General features: G+C 43.5%; 1 protein-coding gene across 2 annotated transcripts in view; it reads left to right on the top strand.

The window, feature by feature from the left end:
• Window positions 1-27943, top strand: part of SORBS2 (sorbin and SH3 domain containing 2) — a 325434-nt gene that overhangs the window by 269788 nt on the left and 27703 nt on the right. Inside the window, exons 14-19 of one of the 2 annotated variants that reach the window (XM_088478777.1) lie at window positions 489-572; window positions 7150-7206; window positions 12492-12541; window positions 15520-15698; window positions 16810-18366; window positions 25176-25261. In XM_088478777.1, the coding sequence (XP_088334903.1) occupies window positions 489-572; window positions 7150-7206; window positions 12492-12541; window positions 15520-15698; window positions 16810-18366; window positions 25176-25261 (2013 nt within the window). The remainder of the gene's footprint in view (window positions 1-488; window positions 573-7149; window positions 7207-12491; window positions 12542-15519; window positions 15699-16809; window positions 18367-25175; window positions 25262-27943) is intronic. The other variant, XM_088478776.1, reaches the window with a different exon arrangement.

Genomic DNA, 27943 nt, shown 5'->3' on the forward strand with positions numbered 1-27943 from the left:
CATAATTCAATACGCCTAATAATCCGTTGTATGGAAATACAGTTACTGGTGTGAGACAGCCCTGTGTTAGTTTAGAGAAAGGATTAGACAGATATATAAGGATGCTGATAACAGTGGCAGCACTACACATTTATCAGGTGACCTCATCCGGTTTAGATCAGGGGTACGAATAATGGTAATTACTTAGCATTACACATCAGGGCAATGAGAGGTGTACATACTATTTATGTGTGATTTGGTAGGGTATTGTGATGTGCTGTTTGGAGGCTCTTTGTCATGTTTTTGTATAGGTTGTTTACTCTTATGAAACCAGTCATGTGTCCAATGAAATCCGTAAAATGAACAATCTTCTATTGCAATAAACACTTTGTGAACTATGTCCCCTTATGATCTGAACCTGTGTGTTTTGCCTGTTTTCTATAGTGATTCTAGTAATTGCACTTTTTTTTGCGTACCTTTTCCTTCCCCCTCCTTACTTCTTACTCCAGAACGGCCGTATAAATCCTGATGAGATAGATTTAGAAAATGAACCATGGTATAAATTCTTTTCAGAGTTGGAGTTTGGACATCCGGTAAGTGAGGTTAGCTTCTAATGCTTCCTATAGCTGGTAGGTCAAATCTAATCCTGTGAATCTTATGGTTCACTAACTCCCACTTATGCACCATCATGGATTAACATATGCTGTGCACCTACTTGCAGACGGAAATAAGCATACGCCTTAACAAATAATTTTTTGAGTATAACAAACGCTTTCAGCATGACAAACACAGAAAACATTTAAATATATCATAAATCTTCCTGTAAGATGGACACACTTTAGGGTGTCTTGTGCCTGCATGCTGCATCCTGTGTACATATTTCCCACATTGACAAGAAGATGATAAATGCTTATTACAAATCACTGTAACTGCTATAGCCCTGTAGGGATTAGTAATAAGTGTCCCTATTTTAGCCGCTTATGAATTCAGTACAAACTCCCAACTGTGATGAAAGCTTACATTTACAAAGCTGAATAAGATTTATTATAACGATCCATCCAGCTAATGTTAATGTCCATACTATTTGTAATAAAGCACAAAAATGAGCAGGCTAATTTCTAGTCATACAGTATGCATATAGTTCCTGTATGTCCAATGATAGGGCTCAGTTAGCCTTCAAAGTAGTAATCATTTATTATTTTTTTAAAAAGGGGGTATTTCAAAGCGCATAAGTCACACTTAAGATAATCTTTATTAAGGAATAGATATTGCTTAGCCCACAAACCAACATATAGGGGTCTTTGTACTAATAATCACTGAACGAGAGTGATTATAGTGTATCCATATCACAGGGGATATATTCATTTTTAATGAAAATATCCCCGCTATTTACAAAGGTGACCTCACAGGGGATATCGGTTGCAGTAATCAATGTCCCTGCGAGTCATATCCCCGACAGAAGTTAAAGATATCTCCTGGGAAGCTGACACTGCGCATGCGCACAGCATCCGCTTCCAGTGCCGGCTGGAGGCTGCGAGAGAAAGATAGAACACTCTCTCCTCTGCACATGGAGCCTCCATAGCCTGCATTGTGCTTTTAGTACATAGGAACAATACATAAAATTATGCAGAAACTGCAGTTTCTACATAATTTTATGTAAAAAAAAAAAAAACAGCTTGATACATAGGTCCCATAAAGACATAAATCTAAATAAGCTGGTAAACCTACAGAAGATCACTAGTGTTATGATACATATATTTATTTAATAGAGAATCTCTTTACATAAAAAGTTACATTAATAGTACATAAAATCCAAAGACTCAAACAATGTAGCAATATATAGACTTATGTGCGAAGTTCATCAGGGCAGCAACATGTGTCGTCCATTGCTCTGGACTTGAAGCTGAGTCAGCTTGCACACAACGTCATGGAGACAGTCAGGATGGATAAGCTGTAGCACACAAGGACCTTCTGGTAAGCACAATTACAGCACTCTCCCCATGACTGGGAAAGCTGCAACTGTAATCGCAGAATTCAACAGCAAGCGGTAGCCAGCTATGGCTGACATCTATTAAGATTCCCGGCAATTGACTGGTACAATATTTTGTCCACAGCACACTGTGCACTACGACTGGCTGAAAATAAGTTGCAATTGTCAGTATGTACTTATTTGTATTATAACGATTTTGAATTCTTAATAGAAACTAGCATATATTACCAATTACAAGCAGGAACCAATGGTACAAACACCTAAGAGATATTACTTTTAAGTACTGAGGATTTACTCATGAGAACATTTTAATATAAGATTAAGAGGTCTATGTACTAGTAATTGCGGAACTGACGCAATTATTATGTATCCATATTACAGGGGATATTTTCATTTTTACTGAAAATATCCCCGCTATGTACAAAGGAAAACTTGTTACGATAGCCACTGTCCCTCAATTCAGTGTAAGATTCTGCTGCCGGCCGGGGGCTGCGAGAGAGAGATCGAAAGATCTCTTTCCTGCTCTTGGAGTCTCCATAGGCTTACTGTAGGTGTAAACTACCAGAGATGAACTCTGAAAATCTTTGCTTTTTGGAGTTTGGTACATAGGGGTCAGATCGTAGTCCCCATTGTTGCTATCTGCTCTGCTGGGGATTTCCTGTGAAATCTCCTCCAATGTGCCATTAGTACATAGCTACAATACATAAAATTATGCAGAAACTACAGATTCTACGTAATGTAAAAAAACACTTCGTACATACATAGGCCCCTAAATGCTGACACATTAATTGACTTGGCACATAAGCCTATATTGATACATTGTTTAAGTCTTTGGATTTTATGTACTATTAATGTAACTTTATTTGTAAAGGTTTCTTATAACACTGGCTGATCTTCTGTAGGTTTACCAGCGCAGTTATATGTAGGTCTCTATATCGGGATGTAGTCAGCATCCCGGTGTGCAGGATGCCAACGGGCGAAATACCGGCGCCGAAATCCTGACAGCAGAATCCTGACTGCCGGCATCCCGAAGGTAAGTATCGGTGGTTAGGGGGAGGATCGGGGTGCGGGGTTAGACGTTAGGGGGGAGGGTTAGGTTTAGGGTGCAAGAGGTTAGGTTTAGACACTCAGGGGGGAGGTTAGGTTTAGGCACCGGGGAGGGAGTGTTAGGTTTAGGGTGCAGGAAGGGAGAGGTTAGGTTTAGGCACTAGGAGGGGGAGTTTAGGGTTAGGCACCTAGGAGGGAAGGTAAGGAGTAAGGGTTAGACTTACCTTGTTCCTTATGGGTGTCTGGATGCTGCTGTCGGTATTCTGACCAGCGGCATCCCGACCGCCGGGATCTCATACCCAACCCCTTTATATCCTAGAATGTTTATTAGTGAATGGATGACTCTGTTGTGTTTAGTTATTGATGTAAATGTCAATGATATAACAGTTGTTGCAAGTTACCACTATCTGGACTGGACCACTTACATCGCTGGTTAGTGTGTCATTGTAGGTGGTGTGCGGAATATACCATTATATTTCTTTTCACTAGGGACACTGTACAATGGATATCATTGCTTTCAAAGACAGATAGTATTTTGTTCTATTGCATTTCTATCACATCGGCATTTTCTGTGCTATATACTGTTAACCGCCTTAAACCAGGAGAGGCAGCATACATAGTAATTCTCAATGCAGAGATTTTTGAATGGCATATAAGATTCCCACTAGACCAGGCTACAAGATCACCATAAGTCACAAAGTGTGTATAAAGAAGTAAATGGAAGTACTCATGAGGAGGAACCAGCCACAACTTCTCAGCGATACAGAGATATAAACACTAAGCAAGTAAGGGTTAATGCTGAACACTCTGATCACAATAAATGGAGATTACTATTAATACACTGTAACCCAAAATATAAAATGTCAAATAATGCATTGGGCACCTTTAATATGTTATAGCATAATCTGTTCAACTGCTAGATCACATGTATTAAAAGCTAACCAATTTGATTTCACTGACAAATATATATATAATAGGAAACAAGTATTGAAAAGGAGTGCTCAGTAAGCATTAACAGTCTTTAACATGTTGAATATTCATAAATAGCACAGTCATATAATTAGCTAAATACAAAATATTTATTGTAATGCCACCAAATCCATTTCACAACTTATTGACATAAGCTTAGCTTTGTTTTTAGGGGCGATGGCTGGATGGCCACAGTTATGGCTACTACTGTATATATGGCCACAGAATGTTACTGTGAAACAATACTAGCTATTGCGTAGCATTAGAGCCTCATTCCTGAAAAGACAGAAGAATGTCATAAAATCTTGCACATTTGGATTACTTAAAGGGGTCAGGGGTACACAGCCTTTTCCTCCACCTCTGAGGGCTTTCTACAAATAATGGATTGCTTTTTGCCCAGGCGCAGTCAATAAAGATATATATTTAAAGCGCAAAAGTACACACACATACATAAAGGTGTATATAATAGAGACTGTCCCAATGTCTCCTCACTCTCATGATTAATTTATCTTATACTGTAAGTGACGCTAAACTGAGCGGTGTTTTAGAAGGTAAACCGAAAAGTTGAGATAAATAAAATGGTTGGTCCTAACTAAAGTGTTACTCGGTTGTACATTGAACTTTTCAATGCTTTCTCTATGCCCATTTTCTTCAGCTTCCACCAACTAAGAAATGTAGGTGCATATTGCTTTTTAAGGTGTGTTTTCAAAAGATGGTTAAGTGAGTTTACACCATGCAATGTTCTAAGTGAATAAGTTGGTGCAGTAAGTGGCTTAGTAGGTACAAGTGGGTAAATTCTTACTTGTGATAATTGGAAAATGAAATGCATGAGGTAGGTAAGTAGGCACAGTGGGTAAAGAAGTAGCTGTGATAGGTGGATAAGTAGGCACAGTGGGTAAAGAAGTAGCTGTGATAGGTGGATAAGTAGGCACAGTGTGTAAAGAAGTACCTGTGATAGGTGGATAAGTAGGCACAGTGGGTAAAGTAGATGTGATAGGTGGATAAGTAGGCACAGTGGGTAAATTAGCTGTGATAGGTGGATAAGTAGGCACAGTGTGTAAAGAAGTAGCTGTGATAGGTGGATAAGTAGGCACAGTGTGTAAAGAAGTAGCTGTGATAGGTGGATAAGTAGGCACATTGTGTAAAGAAGTAGCTGTGATAGGTGGATAAGTAGGCACAGTGTGTAAAGAAGTAGCTGTGATAGGTGGATAAGTAGGCACAGTGTGTACAGAAGTAGCTGTGATAGGTGGATAGGTAGGCACAGTGTGTAAAGAAGTAGCTGTGATAGGTGGATAAGTAGGCACAGTGTGTAAAGAAGTAGCTGTGATAGGTGGATAAGTAGGCACAGTGGGTAAAGCAGTAGCTGTGATAGGTGGATAAGTAGGCACAGTGTGTAAAGAAGTAGTTGTGATAGGTGGATAAGTAGGCACATTGTGTAAAGAAGTAGCTGTGATAGGTGGATAAGTAGGCACAGTGTGTAAAGAAGTAGCTGTGATAGGTGGATAAGTAGGCACAGTGTGTAAAGAAGTAGCTGTGATAGGTGGATAAGTAGGCACAGTGTGTACAGAAGTAGCTGTGATAGGTGGATAGGTAGGCACAGTGTGTAAAGAAGTAGCTGTGATAGGTGGATAAGTAGGCACAGTGTGTAAAGAAGTAGCTGTGATAGGTGGATAAGTAGGCACAGTGGGTAAAGCAGTAGCTGTGATAGGTGGATAAGTAGGCACAGTGTGTAAAGAAGTAGTTGTGATAGGTGGATAAGTAGGCACATTGTGTAAAGAAGTAGCTGTGATAGGTGGATAAGTAGGCACAGTGTGTAAAGAAGTAGCTGTGATAGGTGGATAAGTAGGCACAGTGTGTACAGAAGTAGCTGTTGATAGGTGGATAAGTAGGCACAGAGGGTAAAGTAGCTGTGATAGGTGGATAAGTAGGCACAGTGTGTAAAGAAGTAGCTGTGATAGGTGGATAAGTAGGCACAGTGTGTAAAGAAGTAGCTGTGATAGGTGGATAAGTAGGCACAGTGTGTAAAGAAGTAGCTGTGATAGGTGGATAAGTAGGCACAGTGGGTAAAGTAGCTGTGATAGGTGGAAGAGAAGAATCTATAATAAAAGCAAATATCTAATGACTCTGGATTAAGGGGGTCATTCAGACCCGCTCATGAGCGGCAGTACGCCGATGTTGATTGACAGCTCGCCCCCTTTGGTGGGCGTGCCGGGGGCGTGCCTGCCAGACGGAGGAGTTCCCATGGGAACGCCTACCATCTGAAGCCGGCCCCACTGACATCACTAGTGATGTCAGTGGGAGTGATTTTGGCTCTGATAGAGCCAAAATCACTCCAGGGCTTGCGGCAGCGAGACCCTACCGCAGGGTCTCCGTCGCAAGCCCGATGGTCGCGATGGTCAAGACCATTGCGACAATCATCATGGACGCTCGGATATGCTGTGGGTGGTCACCCACAGCTATGCGAGCATCCAAGAGGCCGCTCCATTTTCAGGGAGGAGGGCCCTGATTCAGAGCGAGCGCTCTGGTCAGAGCGTTCAGCTCTGAATCAGGCCCTTAGTGCAGATTTAAATGTAGGAAATAATTGTGAATAACAAAACCTTAAAAATGCCCCATAATATTAATTATCAGTGCTATAGCCATGCTACATGATAATGTAAAGTATCCATCTCTTGACAAACATTGACACTAGTTGTAATTCGCTTTATGTTATTGAAGCTGTAACTATTACAGATTGTAGTGTAAACTGTACTGTGGGGAAAAGGTGCACAGGACTAGGGGAGTAATGGTGCAAAACAGGGTGTTTTCAGAGTGCTGGGCCTGCATGCCGTTCTCCTGTAGATGTGTGAGGTCTTCCTGCAGCAGTGTGTCCTATGCTGAGAGCCTGCAGGCAGACTGCTATTATCCCAATGTATTGCGGCACTGTGTGTGTGTGTGTGTGTGTGTGTGTTGCTTTGTGTGGTCTGCATGGAAACATTTCACAGCCACTTACTAACATCTCTAACTGTTTTCCCTCATGCCACTAGTTTGCTTTCTTCACCTTTTTGTCAAATTTTCTGGGAATAAAGTAACACCAACACATGTACCATTCTCCAACACTTTGGTAACGGTCTACTATCATGATTATCCATTTCACCTCTACATTTTTGTTCTGTGTCTGCTGCCAGCCTCCTAAAAAACTATTGGATTATGTGCAAGAGAGCCCCCCTCGTGTGCCTACTGAGGTAAATGAAATCTTATTCCTTGTTTGCATGGTTTGTGTGCACACTGCCAATTACGCTGGGATTATACATGCTTGTGTCTAACTAAGGTATTCTCTATGGGCAAATAGATGACTAATACCAATGCATTTGCACACACAATAACATGTACTGTCACTGCATTCCTCACGTTATGTTCCATTCACCTGTTACATAGTTGGCAAAATGCTGGATAGATTCCGAACATCAATTTATACAAAACTATTTACAATGTGTCCAACATATAAAGGATATACTCACTCATGTTTTATCGTTTTCCCTGTTAGAAAACGAGAGAGAAAGGATTGCTTTGTATTGGTGCACGTTTAAAATATGTTATATAAAATATAAATCTATAATATTATATTTTAAACGTGCACCAACACACGACAATCCTTTCTTTCTCGTCTTTTTGTAATGAATGTTTTCACTGATTGTTACTGGCAGCAACACCGAAACGGTGCACTATTGGGTATGGAAGTAATACGGGGTTAATCATAAATTGATTGATACTATGTAGTTGTGCAGAGGTTTTCTGTGATTTTTCTGACACAATTTATCCTGTTGATAAGAAATTTATTTAGAAATATGTTTGTTCAGCCAAAAGACAGAAGAAACAGGGAACATTTGAATGCATCGACTTCTGCGCAATCCTGGGGGTCATACACACTGACGATAGCTACAGGCATACACAAAACCTTGTACTAGGTAGGTCCTCACTAGTAATACAGTATTAAACTAGGTACACACTTTCGATGCGATTCTACATCAAATTACACTTACGTTCAAAAGTCCTGTTCAAAGTGGCGATTCATGCATACACCCCTTTGCAATCGAACGTCCGATCCAGGAAACTCATCTGTCTAAAACATCTGCTGGAAAGACACCAAGGTAGCTCTGCTGCTGGAGGGGTATGGGCAGAAGCATCGGACAATGCATACTCACTTTTGTCTAATATTGTACCATCGCATCGGATAAAAATGAAACTGATCATCAGATGTGACCGGTGTTCATGAATGTAGGTGCGCACACACTCTTAACATTTCACATGAATGGGTCGAGAATCTAAATAACAGCCCGACTATTGTGTAGGTGTGTTCATAGCTTTAGACTTTGTTTTCACCAAGTGCCCCCACACAGTGTACAATGGGGGTGATTCAAAGTCCGATGGTATTGCTGTCGTAGCTGCTACCATGCTATTGCAGCTGCTACCATGGTAGCAGCTGTGATAGCGATATATCATGGTAATGCAGCAGGAGACATCACGCCTCCTGCATACATTAGTGTTTCGAGCTGCATCCAAGGACGCAGTATTGGAACATCTGTGTGATCCTCTGCCGGCTTCAGTGACCTTGGGGTCACTCAAGCTGGCGAATGCAGTTGCTCAAAAGAGACCAGGAAATCTACCGTCAGCCGACGGAGATCCTGGCCTCTTCCCACCCCCCCATCGGCGGTGACACCATTTGGAGAAGCAGAGGCCATCGCCGCCCCCTTCTCGATCAGAAACGGCAGAAAACTGTCAATCACTGAAGTCTGCTACTGCTCTGCGCTAACCATGGGGTTAGCGCACATCTCTGAATTAGCCCCTATGTAGTCCAGTAAGCCGCTTTCCAAATAGACCCGTATGGACAAGTATTACAAGCTATAACATATAAATCTGAGGACAAAGCAGGAAAGAGCAGCTGGCCACAAGTGAAGTCTCAGAGGGCCGAGTGGGGCTCTAGGGCCACCTGTTGCCCATTTATTAGGTTTTAAGAACATGCAGCAATTGTTGTGAATAAATTGGGCATAATTTATACTTTAAAAAGTCATACAGTACGTAAAAATAGGGAACTTGCCCCCTCCTGGCAGCCTCCGCACCCCCCCCCTCCCCTGCGTTTACAAGAGAATCCCCCACAGGGGGAGGGGGTGACGGTGAAGTGATTCACTGAATCGCATCATTTTGGCCCCACCCCCTGCTTCACAATGACGGTAACATACTGGCTGCAAGTTATTGTGCATGAGGAGCCATACTTTGCAGCTGTTAATAATGAAAATGTATCATGATCACCATACCAGTGGGTTCTCCACATTCAGGTGAAATTAGTTTCATGGCTATACACTTTTACTAAGTGGTTTGTGTCATACAGGGTAACACAGGAAAACTCTGGTTATATTAAACTGGAATACGAAGATAGAAAGAAATAAACAAGTAATCATTAATGGAGGATGTGTACAGGTCAGCAACTGAAGACCGTCTAAAGTTGGAAAACCCCTTACTATTAACTTAACTTGTACAGTGTGTGATGGATTATAGAAAGACTTATTACAGTTACTTATTACATTATAAGTTAGACATTAGGCTTTCTGGACTCCTACACAGGTTTTATGAGCAGCTTTGGAAGCAGAAATATATAATACTTCCACTGATTACAGTATTAAGCACTGTATAATTATATTTAATCTAATTGCTGCATACATTTTATAGAGAAAATTATTTGCCATAAATTATCAAGGAATTAAAAATGAGCGACATAATCCTATTAGATCAGCTGGTACAGTACATTAATTCATGGGAGCTATGTGGCCATAATCAGTACAGTGAGCGCAAATGTTTGTTATTCTATATATTTTCTAATCTGCTCACAACGGGACAACTGCTGCATGTTCCTAATGGGAGATGACTGTTACCTTATATTGTAGAGGTTATAAATGTATATATATTATTGTCATATTTATGTCAAATGCATACATTACATGTATGAAAGTTATGATCTTATTCAGACTTTGAGGCACAGTGCACGAAACATGCAGGAAATTATATTCCATGTTTTCTGTTTCTGAATCTGAGGTAAGATGTGATCACAGAAAGAGAACTGTCATTCCTGTGCACCCTGAGGTGTCCTAAAACATTGCTGCCTTGTAAAGACTGGTTCTCTTATTGTGTAAAACATATCTGTGACATTATTTTGATTAGCACTTGCCGCCTGGTCAGCAGAGCACATTTCTTACACATAACACCTCAATTCCCTGCAATATGCCACGGTGATGTCCAGCTGTACACATGTCTGCTTATTATGGCAATGAACGTTTGCTCATTTTCTTGCACACCTCTATTGGAGCGGAGGAAATATGAGCAAAGATACATTGCCGCGGTGGGTCTTTGCAAGTTGTCTGGAAGCGCTATGGAGAATTATATTGCCGTCTTATTGTTGGATGGGGTATTCTTACCAGTGAGGTGTGCAGTTGGGACGTGAGGTGCAAGCTCCATAATCCTACTTTATCCCGCATGGAGGCTTTGATGACAATACTTAACTTGCCTTTAGTTTGTGAAGTAAAATTGCCTTACTGACTTATTTTTGTACATATAATTATAGTGATATATTCAAAACTGTATTGATTGTATATACTGTGTCATAAGGAAAAGGTTTATTCCTTTGCACAACATTTTGAGTGCTCACATAGATTAGTAACCAGCGTCGTAGTTGTAAATTACAAGGAATTACCAAACTTGCGGAAGTCTGCTAGTAGCGCAACACTCGGATAATTGTGACTGCATGGTGCACTGTATGTGAATAATAATAATGTGCCGCTAGTTACTAGTATACTATTCGGCTGTCAATAACCCCTGCTCTTTCTATAATTTTCCATTATGGTAACAAAAAAATATCTGTAATGACATTATCTTTTACTGCAGGTTCTATTATATAAGTTGTGGCATTTATACTTAAAATAATAGATGTGTATTGGTAGATGGGTAAATCTTATTTGTTAGTCATTAGTAACCACACAATATAGCAATCATGCGGTACCTGTGTTTTGGGCTCTGTGCATTACCATGTTTGATACTGCCATTGTATGCAATAGATATGTAGAAGATAATGCTTATCTAATAGTGTTGTTCAACAAAAATAGACTTCTGGTTAAGGGCGGGATGTACTAAGCATCATATCCGCGATGCCGCACACACTGCCAATTATCGGGTACATGCTGGCAATAATATCACCGGTATGTACCTAGAAAATTTCAAAGGACAGCTCTCCCGGTAAGAGCTGTCCCTTGCAATAAAGGGATTTCCGGATTTCTGACCCAGAAATCCCTTTGGCTTCCTTCTGCGCATGTGCAGGAGGATGCGCGTGCCGCGGGGAGGGATCTGATCCCCCTCTGGGGGCGTCCCGAAAACAAGCCCATAGGCTAAAGATGGCGTTGCCCGCCGGGTCGAAGCCATTCCGGTGCTTCGTACATATGAGAAATGCGGGAAAACCCCGAAAAAAGCATTTTCGGGGGTTTTCCAGCATTTTTTAGCTTAGTACATCCTGCTGTATATCTGGAAATTAGAGATAATGACATAAATCCTAGCATTCTGTGTGTGTGGCCCTCCTTGGATTTCATGTGGCCCTAAAATAATTCCAGTTAGTGTTGCTCATTCTGACACGATCCCAATATGCCTGTTGTACAGCAACTGTCTACAAATGTAGGACAAGAGATTGGTCTCCTCCTGCTACTAATGCCCCCTGCCCCTTCTGTATGGTAGGTCATCTGTATAGCATGTCTGCCGTTCAGCCTCATGGTTAATATGTCTACCTTTTCCCATAAATACCGTACAGATTAAAGACTGCACAACAGATTTACTGCTCAACAGATTATGAACATGTCCCCTACCACTTGGCATAGTCACATCTGTGGGGGTGCGACTTTCTTTAGTACTTACCCACGTTCCAAATACGGTCTTACTGTGAAGTTATGAATTTTAGACCAAACCTACTGTCCATCAATATATAGTTAAAATAAACTGTTCACCTAGTGACATTTGGGCCAAATGTGGGCGAATTCCCCAGACTTGGCTGGTGATGTAGCCTATGTGTGTGTATGGATCCCTCAGAGATGTAAGAAGCCACTGTCTGGGCCATCACTGTATGTAAGGGCATGTTTGTGTTATTTTCCATACCCAGCAAGTGTACAGCTGCTCCTTTCATCATTGTGTCCTTATTAACCTCACATTTCTCAGACAGCCAAGATGTCAAAGAGCATTATTTAAGTGTAAGACTTTATTAGTGTAGACAACCTTACATATCACTACTTAGGATTAAAAGGACAACATGTTCTAAGGCAGCTGGACAGAGAACCTCTGTCTGAGCTGATCTCAGGTCAGCATGCTGATATTGCTGTTAGGGTGAACGCATGTATGATTGTGTAGGATAAACACTGCAACAAAAGTGTTCTGCATCTTTATAATTACATTTCTATTCCTATCGTTACATTTGCCTGTCTTTTGTTTTGTTTTTCTGCAGACATCGTTCTACCAATCATCAATAGAAAAAGGCGTTGAGAGACCGTCCAGGTAATGCTGTAAATGTGTATGTTCTTAATAACCTTTATATTGTATTAGATTCATTGTGGACACTTGGTGCAGAATTGTACATGTGCATTAACCCATCACAGGAATATGGTCCTGATCTGTTAGAATAAAGTGCACTTTTCCCCTGTATTGAGACAACGTACCATAATGAACATGCTGGGGAGTATCCAGGACAGTGATTGCCAAACACTGCACAATGGTAGCATACATCTGTCATTAGAATTCAAGTTTCTTACTTGAAATAATCTTGGCCGAACATAAGTGACTATTAAGTAATTGGGCTATGTCTATACTTAGACATGCCATGGGCTATGCAGTATGTCATTATTATTAGTATTATTATTATGGCACCACACAGTGTTGCACTGTAAAGGAAGAATTACAATACTATATACAATCTAAAAATGTTCAAACTGACAGTGCAGGGGCAAAAATAACAAAATTTACAGACCGTTATTAACAGTAGCATTCAATGACCTAGTGGTGCAATAACAATAGATGCAGGGTCCCCAAGCTGCCTACTCTGCAGGGCTGAAGAAGTATTTCATGGCCAGTAGTATTTCATTGCCCAATGGATTTTGGCTCTGCCCCCTACTCCCATCCTGCAAGCAAATGACCTGATTAACATACAGCATGGCACACAGGACTGTGAGAGTAGAGGCTCAGACCCTCAGACCACATCACTTGATGGAACGGGACTTACCAGTATTGTGGCACCTCTTGTCAGACTCCTGTGCGGTCCTTCCTTCACACCCTCTTGGGGGAGGGGGCGCAGCGATAATGGACTTGCACACGGGCCAACTAGTATATTAAAAACACATCTACAATGACCCCAGTGCCACTGACTGTGAGTGGTATCACTTCAGAGACAAGGGCAGCATGAGAACCACGAGGGCAGAGGTCATTGCTCATGAGAGCTTACAGTCTAAGGGATACTCTTAAACGGCAAACACAGAACACCAGCATCATGACAGGTGTGTCACAGCATAAAAGGTTGGTCATTATTATCCCGCTGGAATAAAGGTAACAATATTGTATAGCTGCATAAATGCACCATGTTTTTATTATAACAAGTTACTGGAATTCAGTGATTGTGCAATAGCAGGTTGGAGTTATGTATATTTGTCCCACATCCTATAATTACATGTTAGTATAAAAAGACAGGATTCTGTTAGTTTATCATTAGTCTCTGTATTGCTATGCTGGAATTAATCTTGTTGTAATTTAAATACATTTTAATTCTTTCTTCATATAAACTTAGGGCCTGATTCAGACCCACTCGCAAGCGGCTGTCCGCTCGCAAGTGGGTCGATGTTGTGCACTGCGCATGACGGCGGGAGCTCCGTCGTGTGCATGCGCCAGACGCGACGAGCGAAGGACTTTCCTTCGCTCGTTGTGTCTGATCAAAGGGGGCGTGCTGTCGATGTTGATTGACAGCACGCCACCTTTGGTGGGCGTGCCTCCCTGAAGGGGGCGTTCCCAAGGTAACGCCTACCGTCAGAAACCGGCCCACTGACATCACTAGTGATGTCAGTGGGAGATTTTGGCTCTGATAGAGCCAAAATCACTCCGGGCCTTGCGGTTGAAAAACTCAACCGCAGGCTCCGGCTCGCAGTGGCGATGGTCGCGACCATCGCGGCCATCAACCTGTACGCTCGTACAGGCTGTGGGTGGTGACCCACAGCTATACGAGCGTCCAAGAGGACGCTCCATAATTATGGAGGACGGCCCTCATTCAGAGCGTGCGCTCTGCTCAGAGCGTACGGCTCTGAATGAGGGCCTTAATTTTTCAAAATATTAATCCACAGGTTCTCAAACTTGGTCCTCAGGACCCCACACAGTGCATGTTTTCCAGGTCTCTTCACTGAATCACAAATCAAATAATCCCCACCTGTGGATCTATTAAAATATGTCAGTGAGTAATGAATACACCTGTGCACTTGCTGGGTGACCTGGAAACGTGACCTGTGTGTGGGGTCCTGAGGACAGAGTTTGAGAACCACTGTATTAATCTATCGTTGTCCAAACATGTGTATATATATATATATATATATATATATATATATATATATATATATATATACACACACACACACACACACACACACCGATATACCGTTTGTTGATTGAATAAGAAATGTATCCACAAGTGTGTACCCAGCCTTATAGAAGAGTTCACAACTTTACAGATATGGAAAACGATATAATAACATAAATGTAATTCACACATTACATAGAGATCACAGAAAGAGAGAGGGACTGCTTGCAAAGAGCTTACATCCTAGAGGAAAGATTTGGACTCTTTCATATAGTAAAATAAAGCAAGAATGCATGGGACAAATACGGGGGATCCGTTCAATATCCCGGGCAAAGGGGATACCGGCACTTAAAATACCGGCATCCCAACCACCGGCGCTTAGAATACTGGTGGGGTAGTGGGCAAACAGTGTGTAAGGTCCCCAAGGTAAAAATAAAAGGTATTCTCTTTTTAACTGGCACATAACAAAAATGCAAAAAAATTTACAAATGTGCAAAGTACAAGCATGAATCATGTAAACGGCAATAGGTCGTTTTTGTTTTGACTTTATTCCGGCTATTAAAAAAGGAAAACTATAATCGGATAGATTGTTGTAATGCCACAGTATGGCCGTTGCTATCACTTGAATTGTTTTCATCATTGAACACTTGCAAGATAACCCAGGTCTGTATGCTTGTGTGACATTAATATAATTAAATCAGTATTGGCAGTGTGAGTTCTCCATAAGGAAGCTGCAATGTCATGCTCTAATTGTTTCTCAGGTCCTTATTGATTTGTGGGAGTGGGGTTTGGATGCAGGCCAGGGTTTCACAAAGCTGTGTAAGAGCCCTGCAAGGAGAACAAAACATAGATCTCGCATGGAGATACCAGGGAGGGACATGCTGCAAACACATTTACATTCTATGTCTTGTTTTTATTGAAGTTCTGCAAGTGACTACAGGAAGAGGCGGAAGTCCGAGCCCAGCGTAGGTCATCAGCGAGCCCACAGTGACCAGAATACAAACAGAAATAGCCTGGGCAGAATGGGAGCTCAAGGAGCGAATGCCACCCTGCGGAAACCTTTTATTAACTCCTCACCCCCATCTCCATCACGGACAAAAGGTAGATGGAAGCTGCACTGTATCACCCGCTCGCTCTGTGTACCAGTAACTTATACCGATGCATGTCATCCAGTATTTCCTAATGAAAATGCAACAGCGCCGTCTACCTGTGTGCCTGTGTAAACACTCATTTAACAAATAGGGTATCAGGTTATATTGAGCTTTTATCCTGGAGGTTTAATGTACTAATCTATACAATTATTTTATAATAAAAAAACTGTTTGAATAAAATAATAAATATAGCAAGGTAATTGAAATGACTGGGGGGTGCAATTGTACAGAACATACTTGTCGGATGATTCATTTAAAATGTAATTATTATTTATACTCACTCTTAAGTTAGCGTTAAAAGCTGATCTAAGCTGCTGAATACAGATAGGTAAAGGGAGATGTCTCAAGCCTTGGAGAGAGAGAAAGTGGAGAATGTGCCAAAAGGAACTAATTAGCTTCTAACTGTCATTTTATAGACTGTGATAGATAAATGACAGAAGCTGATTGGTTGCTTTGGACAACATCTCCACTTTATCGCTCTCCAAGACTTGATACATCTCTCCCATGTATAGATAGCTGTAATACATGGTATGGCTGGTTTTGATATTTGCAATTGTATTTTAGCTACATACTCTTTTACAAACCTTCCCTAAGTGATGTGCTATAAATACCCAGACCAGATTAAACCTATTCTTATAAGTATATACATTTCAAATAGAGAACAATAATAAAAAAAATAGGATTTGGGTAAAGTTTTTTCTCGAAAAACAAATTTGCTTTTGTGAAGTTTGTTTTAGAGACTTTGGGGCATATGTATCAAAGCTTGATGTGAGATAAATATATCACCAACCAATCCGCTCCAAACTATCATTTCTTATACACAGCCTGAAAAATGTAAGTTAGAAGCTGATTGGTTGGTGATATATATCTCACAATTTTATCTCACATCAAGCTTTGATACATATGCCCCTTTGTGAGATAATGCATATTGTACCCATATAGATACTTCTGTCACTTTTCTCTGTATTTCACTCTATTACTAACACTTTATCTTTTTGCTTTACGTCTGTTAATTTCTGGAAATGTCTCTCTTTTATCATGCTGCTCTTTGGATGTTGAAGGTGGGGATGTTAGCAGAATGTATCCCCCTCTATTCACTTATTCTGTTCATGAGCCAAATGCATCAAACTCTATAGATTATTGTAGGGGCTATAATCATCACTTAGCTGTGCCTGATGATACAAAACGTTCAGTCAACTTTAAGAATGGCTGGCAGATGAACCGTCAGAATGCGGAGGTGTGGAGCAGCACAGAGGAAACAGCATCACCAAAAATGAAGTCGAGGAGTTGTGATGACTTGTTAACCGATGATCACAACAACTTCTGTAGCAGCCACATCAAATCTGAAAGTATGGGTTCCTTATTGTGTGAAAATAACTCCAAGGATAATTCATTTAATTCTGACGGCTGTGCTGCAAACAAGTCCAGGGTTCGTCACAGGTCGGCTCATGACACTCCAGGGTTTTTAAAATTATACAAAAAAATGCACCGTATAAACCGCAAAGACTTGATGAGCTCTGAAGTGATCTGTTCCGTGAAATCTCGGATACTGCAGTATGAGCAAGAGCAGCAAAAAGGTCTATTTGAAGGCTGGAGGACGGTGTCTGAAGAAGTGCCAAGAGATATGGTTCCAACCAGAATATCGGAGTTTGAACGGCTCATTCAGAAATCCAAATCTATGCCTAACCTTGGAGATGAGATGCTGTCTGCAGTCAGCTTAGACATCTCCACTAATAGTTTGTGCCCTAAACGACGGTTTTCTATTGAATCATTGTTGGATGAAGAAGCCCAAGAAAGGCATATACCTCAGGTACAGCACAATGGCAAAGCTAAAACTCTAGTGCCTGTACATATCGAGGTAACAAGTGATCAGATTCCAAGGTCACACGTAGAATTTTCTGATAGTGATCCGGAAGCAGTTGTGTCCGATCTCAGTGACTTTATACAAATTGAAGGATCTTCCTTTTGCAGCGAGAGTGATTTTGACCACTATTCCTTCACATCATCTGAAAGTTTTTATGGGTCTGGGCATCACCATCACCACCACCACCATCACCACCACCACCATCGGCACCTCATTAGCTCTTGCAAAGGAAGGTGCCCGGCATCATACACTCGTTTCACCACCATGCTAAAACATGAGAGGGCTAAGCAGGAGAAAAGCGAGTCTTCAGGAAGGCCAGAAAACGATTCAGGCCTTTCCAAGATAGCATTTCTTGTTAGTCCAGTGCCTTTTCGTAGGAAAAAATGCTCTACACCTAAAAGGCAATCTGAGAAGAGCCGATGTAAAACCTCAATGTTTGACGCTCTGGACTCTGCTCTCCAGGATATTTGTGACCAAATAAAAGCAGAGAAAAGACGTGGGAGCTTGCCTGATAACAGCATTCTCCACAGACTTATTAGTGAGCTTCTTCCGGACGTCCCAGAAAGAAATTCTTCCTTAAAAGCGTTTCCATTAACCACCGTTAATCAGTCTTACTGCCAGCTGCCTCATGATGGTGCTATTCATAACACACCGTGTCAGAGTGATTGTGGAAGATTGCCGATCAGTGCCTCTTACCAGGATGTGGATGCAACCAACAACAACTCCTCCCAAGATAATCCATACTGTTTTCCAGGTGCTCCACTATTATTTCCTTAATTTCCATGATGCATCCACCTTGATCCATTTCATTTACCCTAAAACTTGTGATGCAAAATGTTCTTTAAAAAAAACCCACCAGATCCATATATGCTTGTAATTCACATCTTATACACCAATAATGATCACTGAGCATCTGCTTAATCATTACATAACATACTGATGCCTTTATTCTTTCTAGTATTAGCATCTAGACTAGTTAATTTACATTTTATACTTCCCCTCTGCTCAAAAACACAAACATTGTAAGTGCCAATGGTTCATATATAATATATATATATTTCTCTCTCCAAAGTAGTAAATAAGGTGCACTCACCAGGGACTTTCCAAAAAGTATAAAGGCCTATCTTGGTGGTTTGCGGAGTCCGTCCTGAAGAAGGTTACACTCGTTAAACGAAACGTCGACCTGTGATGACTTGTGATATTGCTATTATGCAGTAAGGAATAAATAAGCCTTGATACTTTAAGGAAAGTCCATGGAGAGTGCACCTTATTTACTACTTTGGATATATTTTGATGCTGCCCTGGACAGGGCAATGGGGAAGCACCCTGGGCGGATGTGTATTTTTATTTGTGTGTGCTGACCTACTCCCTGGATAATATAAATATATATATATATATATATATATATATATATATATGTCAGTTTACTATATTACTTGAATAGAACATTTGCTTACTATTTTTACCAGCACTATTTAAGTGCACAAGAAAACGATTTTTACATAGCCAGTAGTAACAGATATTCTTTATTCACTTGATCTTTTACACTACTATAATGTACATGGGACACACAATTAATAACCCCAGACACTGCCTTAGAGTGTGAGTTTGTGCCATAAGGTCACACAGATGACTGCACCCTGTATAGCCTTATGTGCTTGTGCTATACAGCTATAGCCTTATGTGCTTGTGCTATACAGCCTCTCCTTGTGCTGTAAGGTCACACAGATGACTGCACTCTCTATAGCCTTATGTGCTTGTGCTGTGCAGCCTCTCCTTGTGCTGTAAGGTCACACAGATGACTGCACTCTGTAACCCTGTATAGCCTTATGTGCTTGTGCTCTGCAGCCTCTCCTTGTGCTGTAAGGTCACACGGATGACTGCACTCGGTATTGCCTTATGTGCTTGTGCTCTGCAGCCTCTCCTTGTGCTGTAAGGTCACACGGATGACTGCACTCTCTATAGCCTTATGTGCTTGTGCTCTGCAGCCTCTCCTTGTGCTGTAAGGTCACACAGATGACTGCACCCTGTATAGCCTTATGTGCTTGTGCTCTGCAGCCTCTCCTTGTGCTGTAAGGTCACACGGATGACTGCACTCTGTAACCCTGTATAGCCTTATGTGCTTGTGCTCTGCAGCCTCTCCTTGTGCTGTAAGGTCACACGGATGACTGCACTCGGTATTGCCTTATGTGCTTGTGCTCTGCAGCCTCTCCTTGTGCTGTAAGGTCACACGGATGACTGCACCCTGTATAGCCTTATGTGCTTGTACTATGCAGCCTCTCCTTGTGCTGTAAGGTCACACGGATGACTGCACTCTCTATAGCCTTATGTGCTTGTGCTCTGCAGCCTCTCCTTGTGCTGTAAGGTCACACAGATGACTGCACTCTCTATAGCCTTATGTGCTTGTGCTCTGCAGCCTCTCCTTGTGCTGTAAGGTCACACAGATGACTGCACCCTGTATAGCCTTATGTGCTTGTGCTCTGCAGCCTCTCCTTGTGCTGTAAGGTCACACGGATGATTGCACTCTGTATAGCCTTATGTGCTTGTGCTCTGCAGCCTCTCCTTGTGCTGTAAGGTCACACGGATGACTGCACCCTGTATAGCCTTATGTGCTTGTGCTCTGCAGCCTCTCCTTGTGCTGTAAGGTCACACGGATGACTGCACCCTGTATAGCCTTATGTGCTTGTGCTATACAGCTATAGCCTATGTGCTTGTGCTATACAGCTATAGCCTTATGTGCTTGTACTCTGCAGCCTCTCCTTGTGCTGTAAGGTCACACGGATGACTGCACTCTGTAACCCTGTATAGCCTTATGTGCTTGTGCTCTGCAGCCTCTTCTTGTGCTGTAAGGTCACACGGATGACTGCACTCGGTATTGCCTTATGTGCTTGTGCTCTGCAGCCTCTCCTTGTGCTGTAAGGTCACACGGATGACTGCACCCTGTATAGCCTTATGTGCTTGTACTATGCAGCCTCTCCTTGTGCTGTAAGGTCACACGGATGATTGCACTCTGTATAGCCTTATGTGCTTGTGCTCTGCAGCCTCTCCTTGTGCTGTAAGGTCACACGGATGACTGCACTCTGTATAGCCTTATGTGTTTGTGCTCTGCAGCCTCTCCTTGTGCTGTAAGGTCACACGGATGACTGCACTCTGTATAGCCTTATGTGCTTGTGCTCTGCAGCCTCTCCTTGTGCTGTAAGGTCACACGGATGACTGCAAACTGTATAGCCTTATGTGCTTGTGCTCTGCAGCCTCTCCTTGTGCTGTAAGGTCACACGGATGACTGCACCCTGTATAGCCTTATGTGCTTGTGCTATACAGCTATAGCCTATGTGCTTGTGCTATACAGCTATAGCCTTATGTGCTTGTGCTCTGCAGCCTCTCCTTGTGCTGTAAGGTCACACGGATGACTGCACTCTGTAACCCTGTATAGCCTTATGTGCTTGTGCTCTGCAGCCTCTCCTTGTGCTGTAAGGTCACACGGATGACTGCACTCGGTATTGCCTTATGTGCTTGTGCTCTGCAGCCTCTCCTTGTGTTGTAAGGTCACACGGATGACTGCACTCGGTATTGCCTTATGTGCTTGTGCTCTGCAGCCTCTCCTTGTGCTGTAAGGTCACACGGATGACTGCACCCTGTATAGCCTTTTGTGCTTGTACTATGCAGCCTCTCCTTGTGCTGTAAGGTCACACGGATGACTGCACTCTCTATAGCCTTATGTGCTTGTGCTCTGCAGCCTCTCCTTGTGCTGTAAGGTCACACAGATGACTGCACCCTGTATAGCCTTATGTGCTTGTGCTCTGCAGCCTCTCCTTGTGCTGTAAGGTCACACGGATGATTGCACTCTGTATAGCCTTATGTGCTTGTGCTCTGCAGCCTCTCCTTGTGCTGTAAGGTCACACGGATGACTGCACCCTGTATAGCCTTATGTGCTTGTGCTCTGCAGCCTCTCCTTGTGCTGTAAGGTCACACAGATGACTGCACTCTCTATAGCCTTATGTGCTTGTGCTCTGCAGCCTCTCCTTGTGCTGTAAGGTCACACAGATGACTGCACCCTGTATAGCCTTATGTGCTTGTGCTCTGCAGCCTCTCCTTGTGCTGTAAGGTCACACGGATGATTGCACTCTGTATAGCCTTATGTGCTTGTGCTCTGCAGCCTCTCCTTGTGCTGTAAGGTCACACGGATGACTGCAAACTGTATAGCCTTATGTGCTTGTGCTCTGCAGCCTCTCCTTGTGCTGTAAGGTCACACAGATGACTGCAAACTGTATAGCCTTATGTGCTTGTGCTCTGCAGCCTCTCCTTGTGCTGTAAGGTCACACGGATGACTGCACTCGGTATTGCCTTATGTGCTTGTGCTATACAGCTATAGCCTATGTGCTTGTGCTATACAGCTATAGCCTTATGTGCTTGTGCTCTGCAGCCTCTCCTTGTGCTGTAAGGTCACACGGATGACTGCACTCTGTAACCCTGTATAGCCTTATGTGCTTGTACTATGCAGCCTCTCCTTGTGCTGTAAGGTCACACGGATGACTGCACCCTGTATAGCCTTTTGTGCTTGTGCTCTGCAGCCTCTCCTTGTGCTGTAAGGTCACACGGATGACTGCACCCTGTATAGCCTTATGTGCTTGTGCTCTGCAGCCTCTCCTTGTGCTGTAAGGTCACACGGATGACTGCACCCTGTATAGCCTTATGTGCTTGTGCTCTGCAGCCTCTCCTTGTGCTGTAAGGTCACACGGATGACTGCACTCTGTATAGCCTTATGTGCTTGTGCTCTGCAGCCTCTCCTTGTGCTGTAAGGTCACACGGATGACTGCACCCTGTATAGCCTTATGTGCTTGTGCTATACAGCTATAGCCTATGTGCTTGTGCTATACAGCTATAGCCTTATGTGCTTGTGCTCTGCAGCGTCTCCTTGTGCTGTAAGGTCACACGGATGACTGCACTCTGTAACCCTGTATAGCCTTATGTGCTTGTGCTCTGCAGCCTCTCCTTGTGCTGTAAGGTCACACGGATGACTGCACTCGGTATTGCCTTATGTGCTTGTGCTCTGCAGCCTCTCCTTGTGCTGTAAGGTCACACGGATGACTGCACCCTGTATAGCCTTATGTGCTTGTGCTCTGCAGCCTCTCCTTGTGCTGTAAGGTCACACGGATGATTGCACTCTGTATAGCCTTATGTGCTTGTGCTCTGCAGCCTCTCCTTGTGCTGTAAGGTCACACGGATGACTGCAAACTGTATAGCCTTATGTGCTTGTGCTCTGCAGCCTCTCCTTGTGCTGTAAGGTCACACGGTGACTGCACCCTGTATAGCCTTATGTGCTTGTGCTCTGCAGCCTCTCCTTGTGCTGTAAGGTCACACGGATGACTGCACCCTGTATAGCCTTATGTGCTTGTGCTCTGCAGCCTCTCCTTGTGCTGTAAGGTCACACAGATGACTGCACCCTGTATAGCCTTATGTGCTTGTGCTCTGCAGCCTCTCCTTGTGCTGTAAGGTCACACGGATGACTGCACTCTGTATAGCCTTATGTGCTTGTGCTCTGCAGCCTCTCCTTGTGCTGTAAGGTCACACGGATGACTGCACCCTGTATAGCCTTATGTGCTTGTGCTATACAGCTATAGCCTATGTGCTTGTGCTATACAGCTATAGCCTTATGTGCTTGTGCTCTGCAGCCTCTCCTTGTGCTGTAAGGTCACACGGATGACTGCACTCTGTAACCCTGTATAGCCTTATGTGCTTGTGCTCTGCAGCCTCTCCTTGTGCTGTAAGGTCACACGGATGACTGCACTCGGTATTGCCTTATGTGCTTGTGCTCTGCAGCCTCTCCTTGTGCTGTAAGGTCACACGGATGACTGCACCCTGTATAGCCTTATGTGCTTGTACTATGCAGCCTCTCCTTGTGCTGTAAGGTCACACGGATGATTGCACTCTGTATAGCCTTATGTGCTTGTGCTCTGCAGCCTCTCCTTGTGCTGTAAGGTCACACGGATGACTGCACTCTGTATAGCCTTATGTGTTTGTGCTCTGCAGCCTCTCCCTGTGCTGTAAGGTCACACGGATGATTGCACTCTGTATAGCCTTATGTGCTTGTGCTCTGCAGCCTCTCCTTGTGCTGTAAGGTCACACGGATGACTGCACTCTGTATAGCCTTATGTGTTTGTGCTCTGCAGCCTCTCCTTGTGCTGTAAGGTCACACGGATGACTGCACTCTGTATAGCCTTATGTGCTTGTGCTCTGCAGCCTCTCCTTGTGCTGTAAGGTCACACGGATGACTGCAAACTGTATAGCCTTATGTGCTTGTGCTCTGCAGCCTCTCCTTGTGCTGTAAGGTCACACGGATGACTGCAAACTGTATAGCCTTATGTGCTTGTGCTCTGCAGCCTCTCCTTGTGCTGTAAGGTCACACGGATGACTGCAAACTGTATAGCCTTATGTGCTTGTGCTCTGCAGCCTCTCCTTGTGCTGTAAGGTCACACGGATGACTGCACCCTGTATAGCCTTATGTGCTTGTGCTCTGCAGCCTCTCCTGGTGCTGTAAGGTCACACGGATGACTGCACTCTGTATAGCCTGATGTGCTTGTGCTCTGCAGCCTCTCCCTGTGCTGTAAGGTCACACGGATGACTGCACCCTGTATAGCCTTATGTGCTTGTGCTCTGCAGCCTCTCCTTGTGCTGTAAGGTCACACGGATGACTGCACCCTGTATAGCCTTATGTGCTTGTGCTCTGCAGCCTCTCCTTGTGCTGTAAGGTCACACGGATGACTGCACCCTGTATAGCCTTATGTGCTTGTGCTCTGCAGCCTCTCCTTGTGCTGTAAGATTCTGAAGTGGAGTTTTTAAAGCCTTTAGGAAAACACAGATGGCATTAGAGGAAATATTGCTATTCCAAACACATTGCCTAAGCTAACGTGTATACAGACTCCTCATTATGGGGATATTCAGGAAAGCTTGGAGAAAGGTAAAAGTACCAACACAGCCTGTAAAGCGTCAGGAGCAGATTGGCTGGTACTTTATCTCTGTTGTATCTCTATCCAAGCTTTCATGAATAGCCCTCTAAATTCTGCCATTGTTACATCCCCCCACCTCCCAGACATTCTTTGATTTGCATGCAGTATTTTCCATGCATGTTAGGAAAGCATGACATGGTAGTTGTTATATCCATCCGTGTATTTTCCCATCTCTGCAGTCTTGCTTGGCTTAATGTGTACCATAAATACTTCTGAAGAGACGCTTGCAAATGACAGTATTATATCACACCACCCCTGTTAGCTGATGCCTTTCTCTCAGGGATGGCTGCAGTGAAGTCACTGCATAGGAATGTGTACAATGTCCCTGCGGCAGGAATAGGGCCAGCATACCTATTATGTATTGGATGGTTTTGCACTTATGTCACTGAGTTAAAACAAGTGGCAAGTTTATGATCAGGAAACGTTTATAAAGTAAGCACAATTACCTTTTATCTTTTTAGCTCATAATTCATCATTTAATTTATTCATAATTCATAATTGCCACAAAAGTAACATTGGTGCTAAGTGCTAACGTAATAGTCTCCTGGTTTTCTAGCTGATCAAGATTCTCCCAGGAATTATTCCTCAGCATTCACTGATGTGAGCAGGAATCCAGCGAGGAGGGGAGCGCAGGAGAAGGAGGTACCCACACACTTGTCCACAGTGATTTCTGTACAGGAAACATGTGAAAAGCAGGTTGGGCCTGATTAGAGTGAGCGCTACGCCAGTTTACATCGGGTATTTGCTCTGCGCAGTAAACAGACGGACGCACGTACATAAGCCTATACATACGCCGGTGCTTGGAGAGGCGGGATGGGAAGGGAAAGGGGCGTTGTAATGTAGGCCCAGTACAGCAAGGGACAGGTCACGTCAATGTGGACCCATACAGATACATACACCGGTGCTGGAAGAGGCGGGATGGGGAAGGAAACGGGCGTTGTAATGTAGGCCCAGTACAGCAAGGGGAGTGGTCACGTCATTATGGACCCATACAGATACATACGCCGGTGCTGGAAGAGGCAGGATGAGGAGGGAAAGGGGCGTTGTAATGTAGGCCCAGTACAGCAATGGGAGTGGTCACGTCATTATGGACCCATACAGATACATACGCCAGTGCTTGGAGAGGCGGGATGGGGGAGAGAAAGGGGCACTGTGATGTAGGCCCAGTACAGCAAGGGGGGAGTGGTCACGTCATTGTGGACCCATACAGAACAGTAAGTAGATGCACATACATCTGAGGAAGTCGCATTATTAATAGATGAGGACACAGGTTAGAGCACTGATGAAGATGATGATTGTCAGCGCTAGCAAACCGCTTGTGATTTGCTGATGACGAGTCCACACTGACACGTGCATATATTATATTATGTTCTTGTACACACACACACACACATTTTCAAACACAAAATGGAGCGTTGTTTTTACTGTAAAGATTGTGCTGCATATTTTGCATGCACAACAAATGGTTAATAACATGGGCATAAGTGTATGTAACGTACAGTGCATCCGGAATTTATTCACAGCGCGTCACTTTTTCCACATGTTGTTATGTTACAGCCTTATTCCAAAATGAAATTCAATTAATTTTCCTCCTCAAAATTCTACACAATACCCCATAATGACAACGTGTAAAAAGGTTTTTTTTGAGTTTTTGCAAATGGAATTTAAAAAAAACCCTAAGAAATCACATGTACATAAGTATTCACAGCCTTTGCTCAATACTTTGTTGATGCACTTTTGGCAGCAATTACAGCCTCAAGTCTTTTTGAATATGATGCCACAAGCTTCTCACACCTATCTTTGGGCAGTTTCGCCCATTCCTCTTTGCAGCACCTCTCAAGCTCCATCAGGTTGGATGGGAAGCGTCGGTGCACAGTCATTTTCAGATCTCTCCAGAGAATTTCAATCGGATTCAAGTCTGGGCTCTGGCTTGGCCACTCAAGGACATTCACAGAGATGTCCTCTAGCCACTCCTTTGATATCTTGGCTGTGGTCAAGAGCGCTCTGGAGCAGGTTTTCATCCAGGATGTCTCTGTACATTGCTGCATTCATCTATCCCTCTATCTTGACTAGTCTCCCAGTTCCTGCCACTGAAAAACATCACCACAGCATGATGCTGCCACCACCATGCTTCACTGTAGGGATGGTATTGGCCTGGTGATGAGCGGTGCCTGGTTTCCTCCAAACAGAATGCCTGGCATTCACGCCAAAGAGTTCGATCTTTGTCCCATCATGGTCTGAGAGTCCTTCAGGCGCATTTTTGCAAACTCCAGGCGGGCTGCCATGTGCTTTTTACTAAGGAGTGGCTTCCGTCTGGCCATTCTACCGTACAGGCCTGATTGGTGGATTGCTGCAGAGATGGTTGTCCATCTGGAAGGTTCTCGTCTCTCCACAGAGGAATGCTGTAGCTCTGACAGAGTGACCATCGGGTTCTTGGTCACCTTACACGTTGTCATTATAGGATATTGTGTGTAGAATTTTGAGGACAAAAATAAATTTATTCCATTCTGAAATAAGGCTTTAACATAACAAAATGTAAAAAAAGTGACGTGCTGTGATTACTTTAAGGATGCACTGTATACCTGGCGTAAACTGGGTGCTTATCCTGCCAGTATGGAAGATATGCACCGCTCAGTGTGAAGTATGCTATTGTTGTGTGCCTTTCCTGTGTGACCAACTCTGCATTGGGTTGGGTACGGGATGCCGGCGCTATGGATCCCGGTGGTCAGAATCTCGACGCCGGTATCCTGACAGGGTTAGGATATCAACTCCTGTCAGTCGGTATCCTAACCCTCCCCGGTGCCTAAACCTAACCTCCCCCCATAGTGCCTAACCATCCCCCTAGTGTCTAACCCTAATCCCTAACCCTCCCCTCTTAGTGCCTAATCCTAACCTTCCCCCTAGTGCATGGGTCTTCAACCTTTGGCCCTCCAGCTGCTGTGGAACTACACATCCCAGCATGCCCTGCCACCGTTTTGATATAACAGCATGCTAAAACTGTGGCAGGGCATCCTGGGATCTGTAGTTCCACAGCAGCTGGAGGGCCAAAGGTTGAAGACCCATGCCCTAGTGCCTAACCCTAATCCTCCCCTTTTAGTGTCTAACCCTAACCCTCCCCTCAGTGCCAAACCCTCCCCTCTTAGTGCCTACCCATAACCTTCCCCCTAGTGCCTAGCCCTAATCCCTAACTCTCCCCCTAGTGCCTAGCCCTAATCCCTAACTCTCCCCCTAGTGCCTAGCCCTAATCCCTAACCCCGCTACTTACCTTCAGGATCCCGGCACTGGGACTCTAACAGGTGACTGGAATCCAGCGCCGGTAATCTA

This window comes from Taudactylus pleione, unplaced genomic scaffold (assembly GCF_031769625.1).
Source record: "Taudactylus pleione unplaced genomic scaffold, aTauple2 ptg000218l, whole genome shotgun sequence".
Lineage (NCBI taxonomy): Eukaryota > Metazoa > Chordata > Amphibia > Anura > Myobatrachidae > Taudactylus > Taudactylus pleione.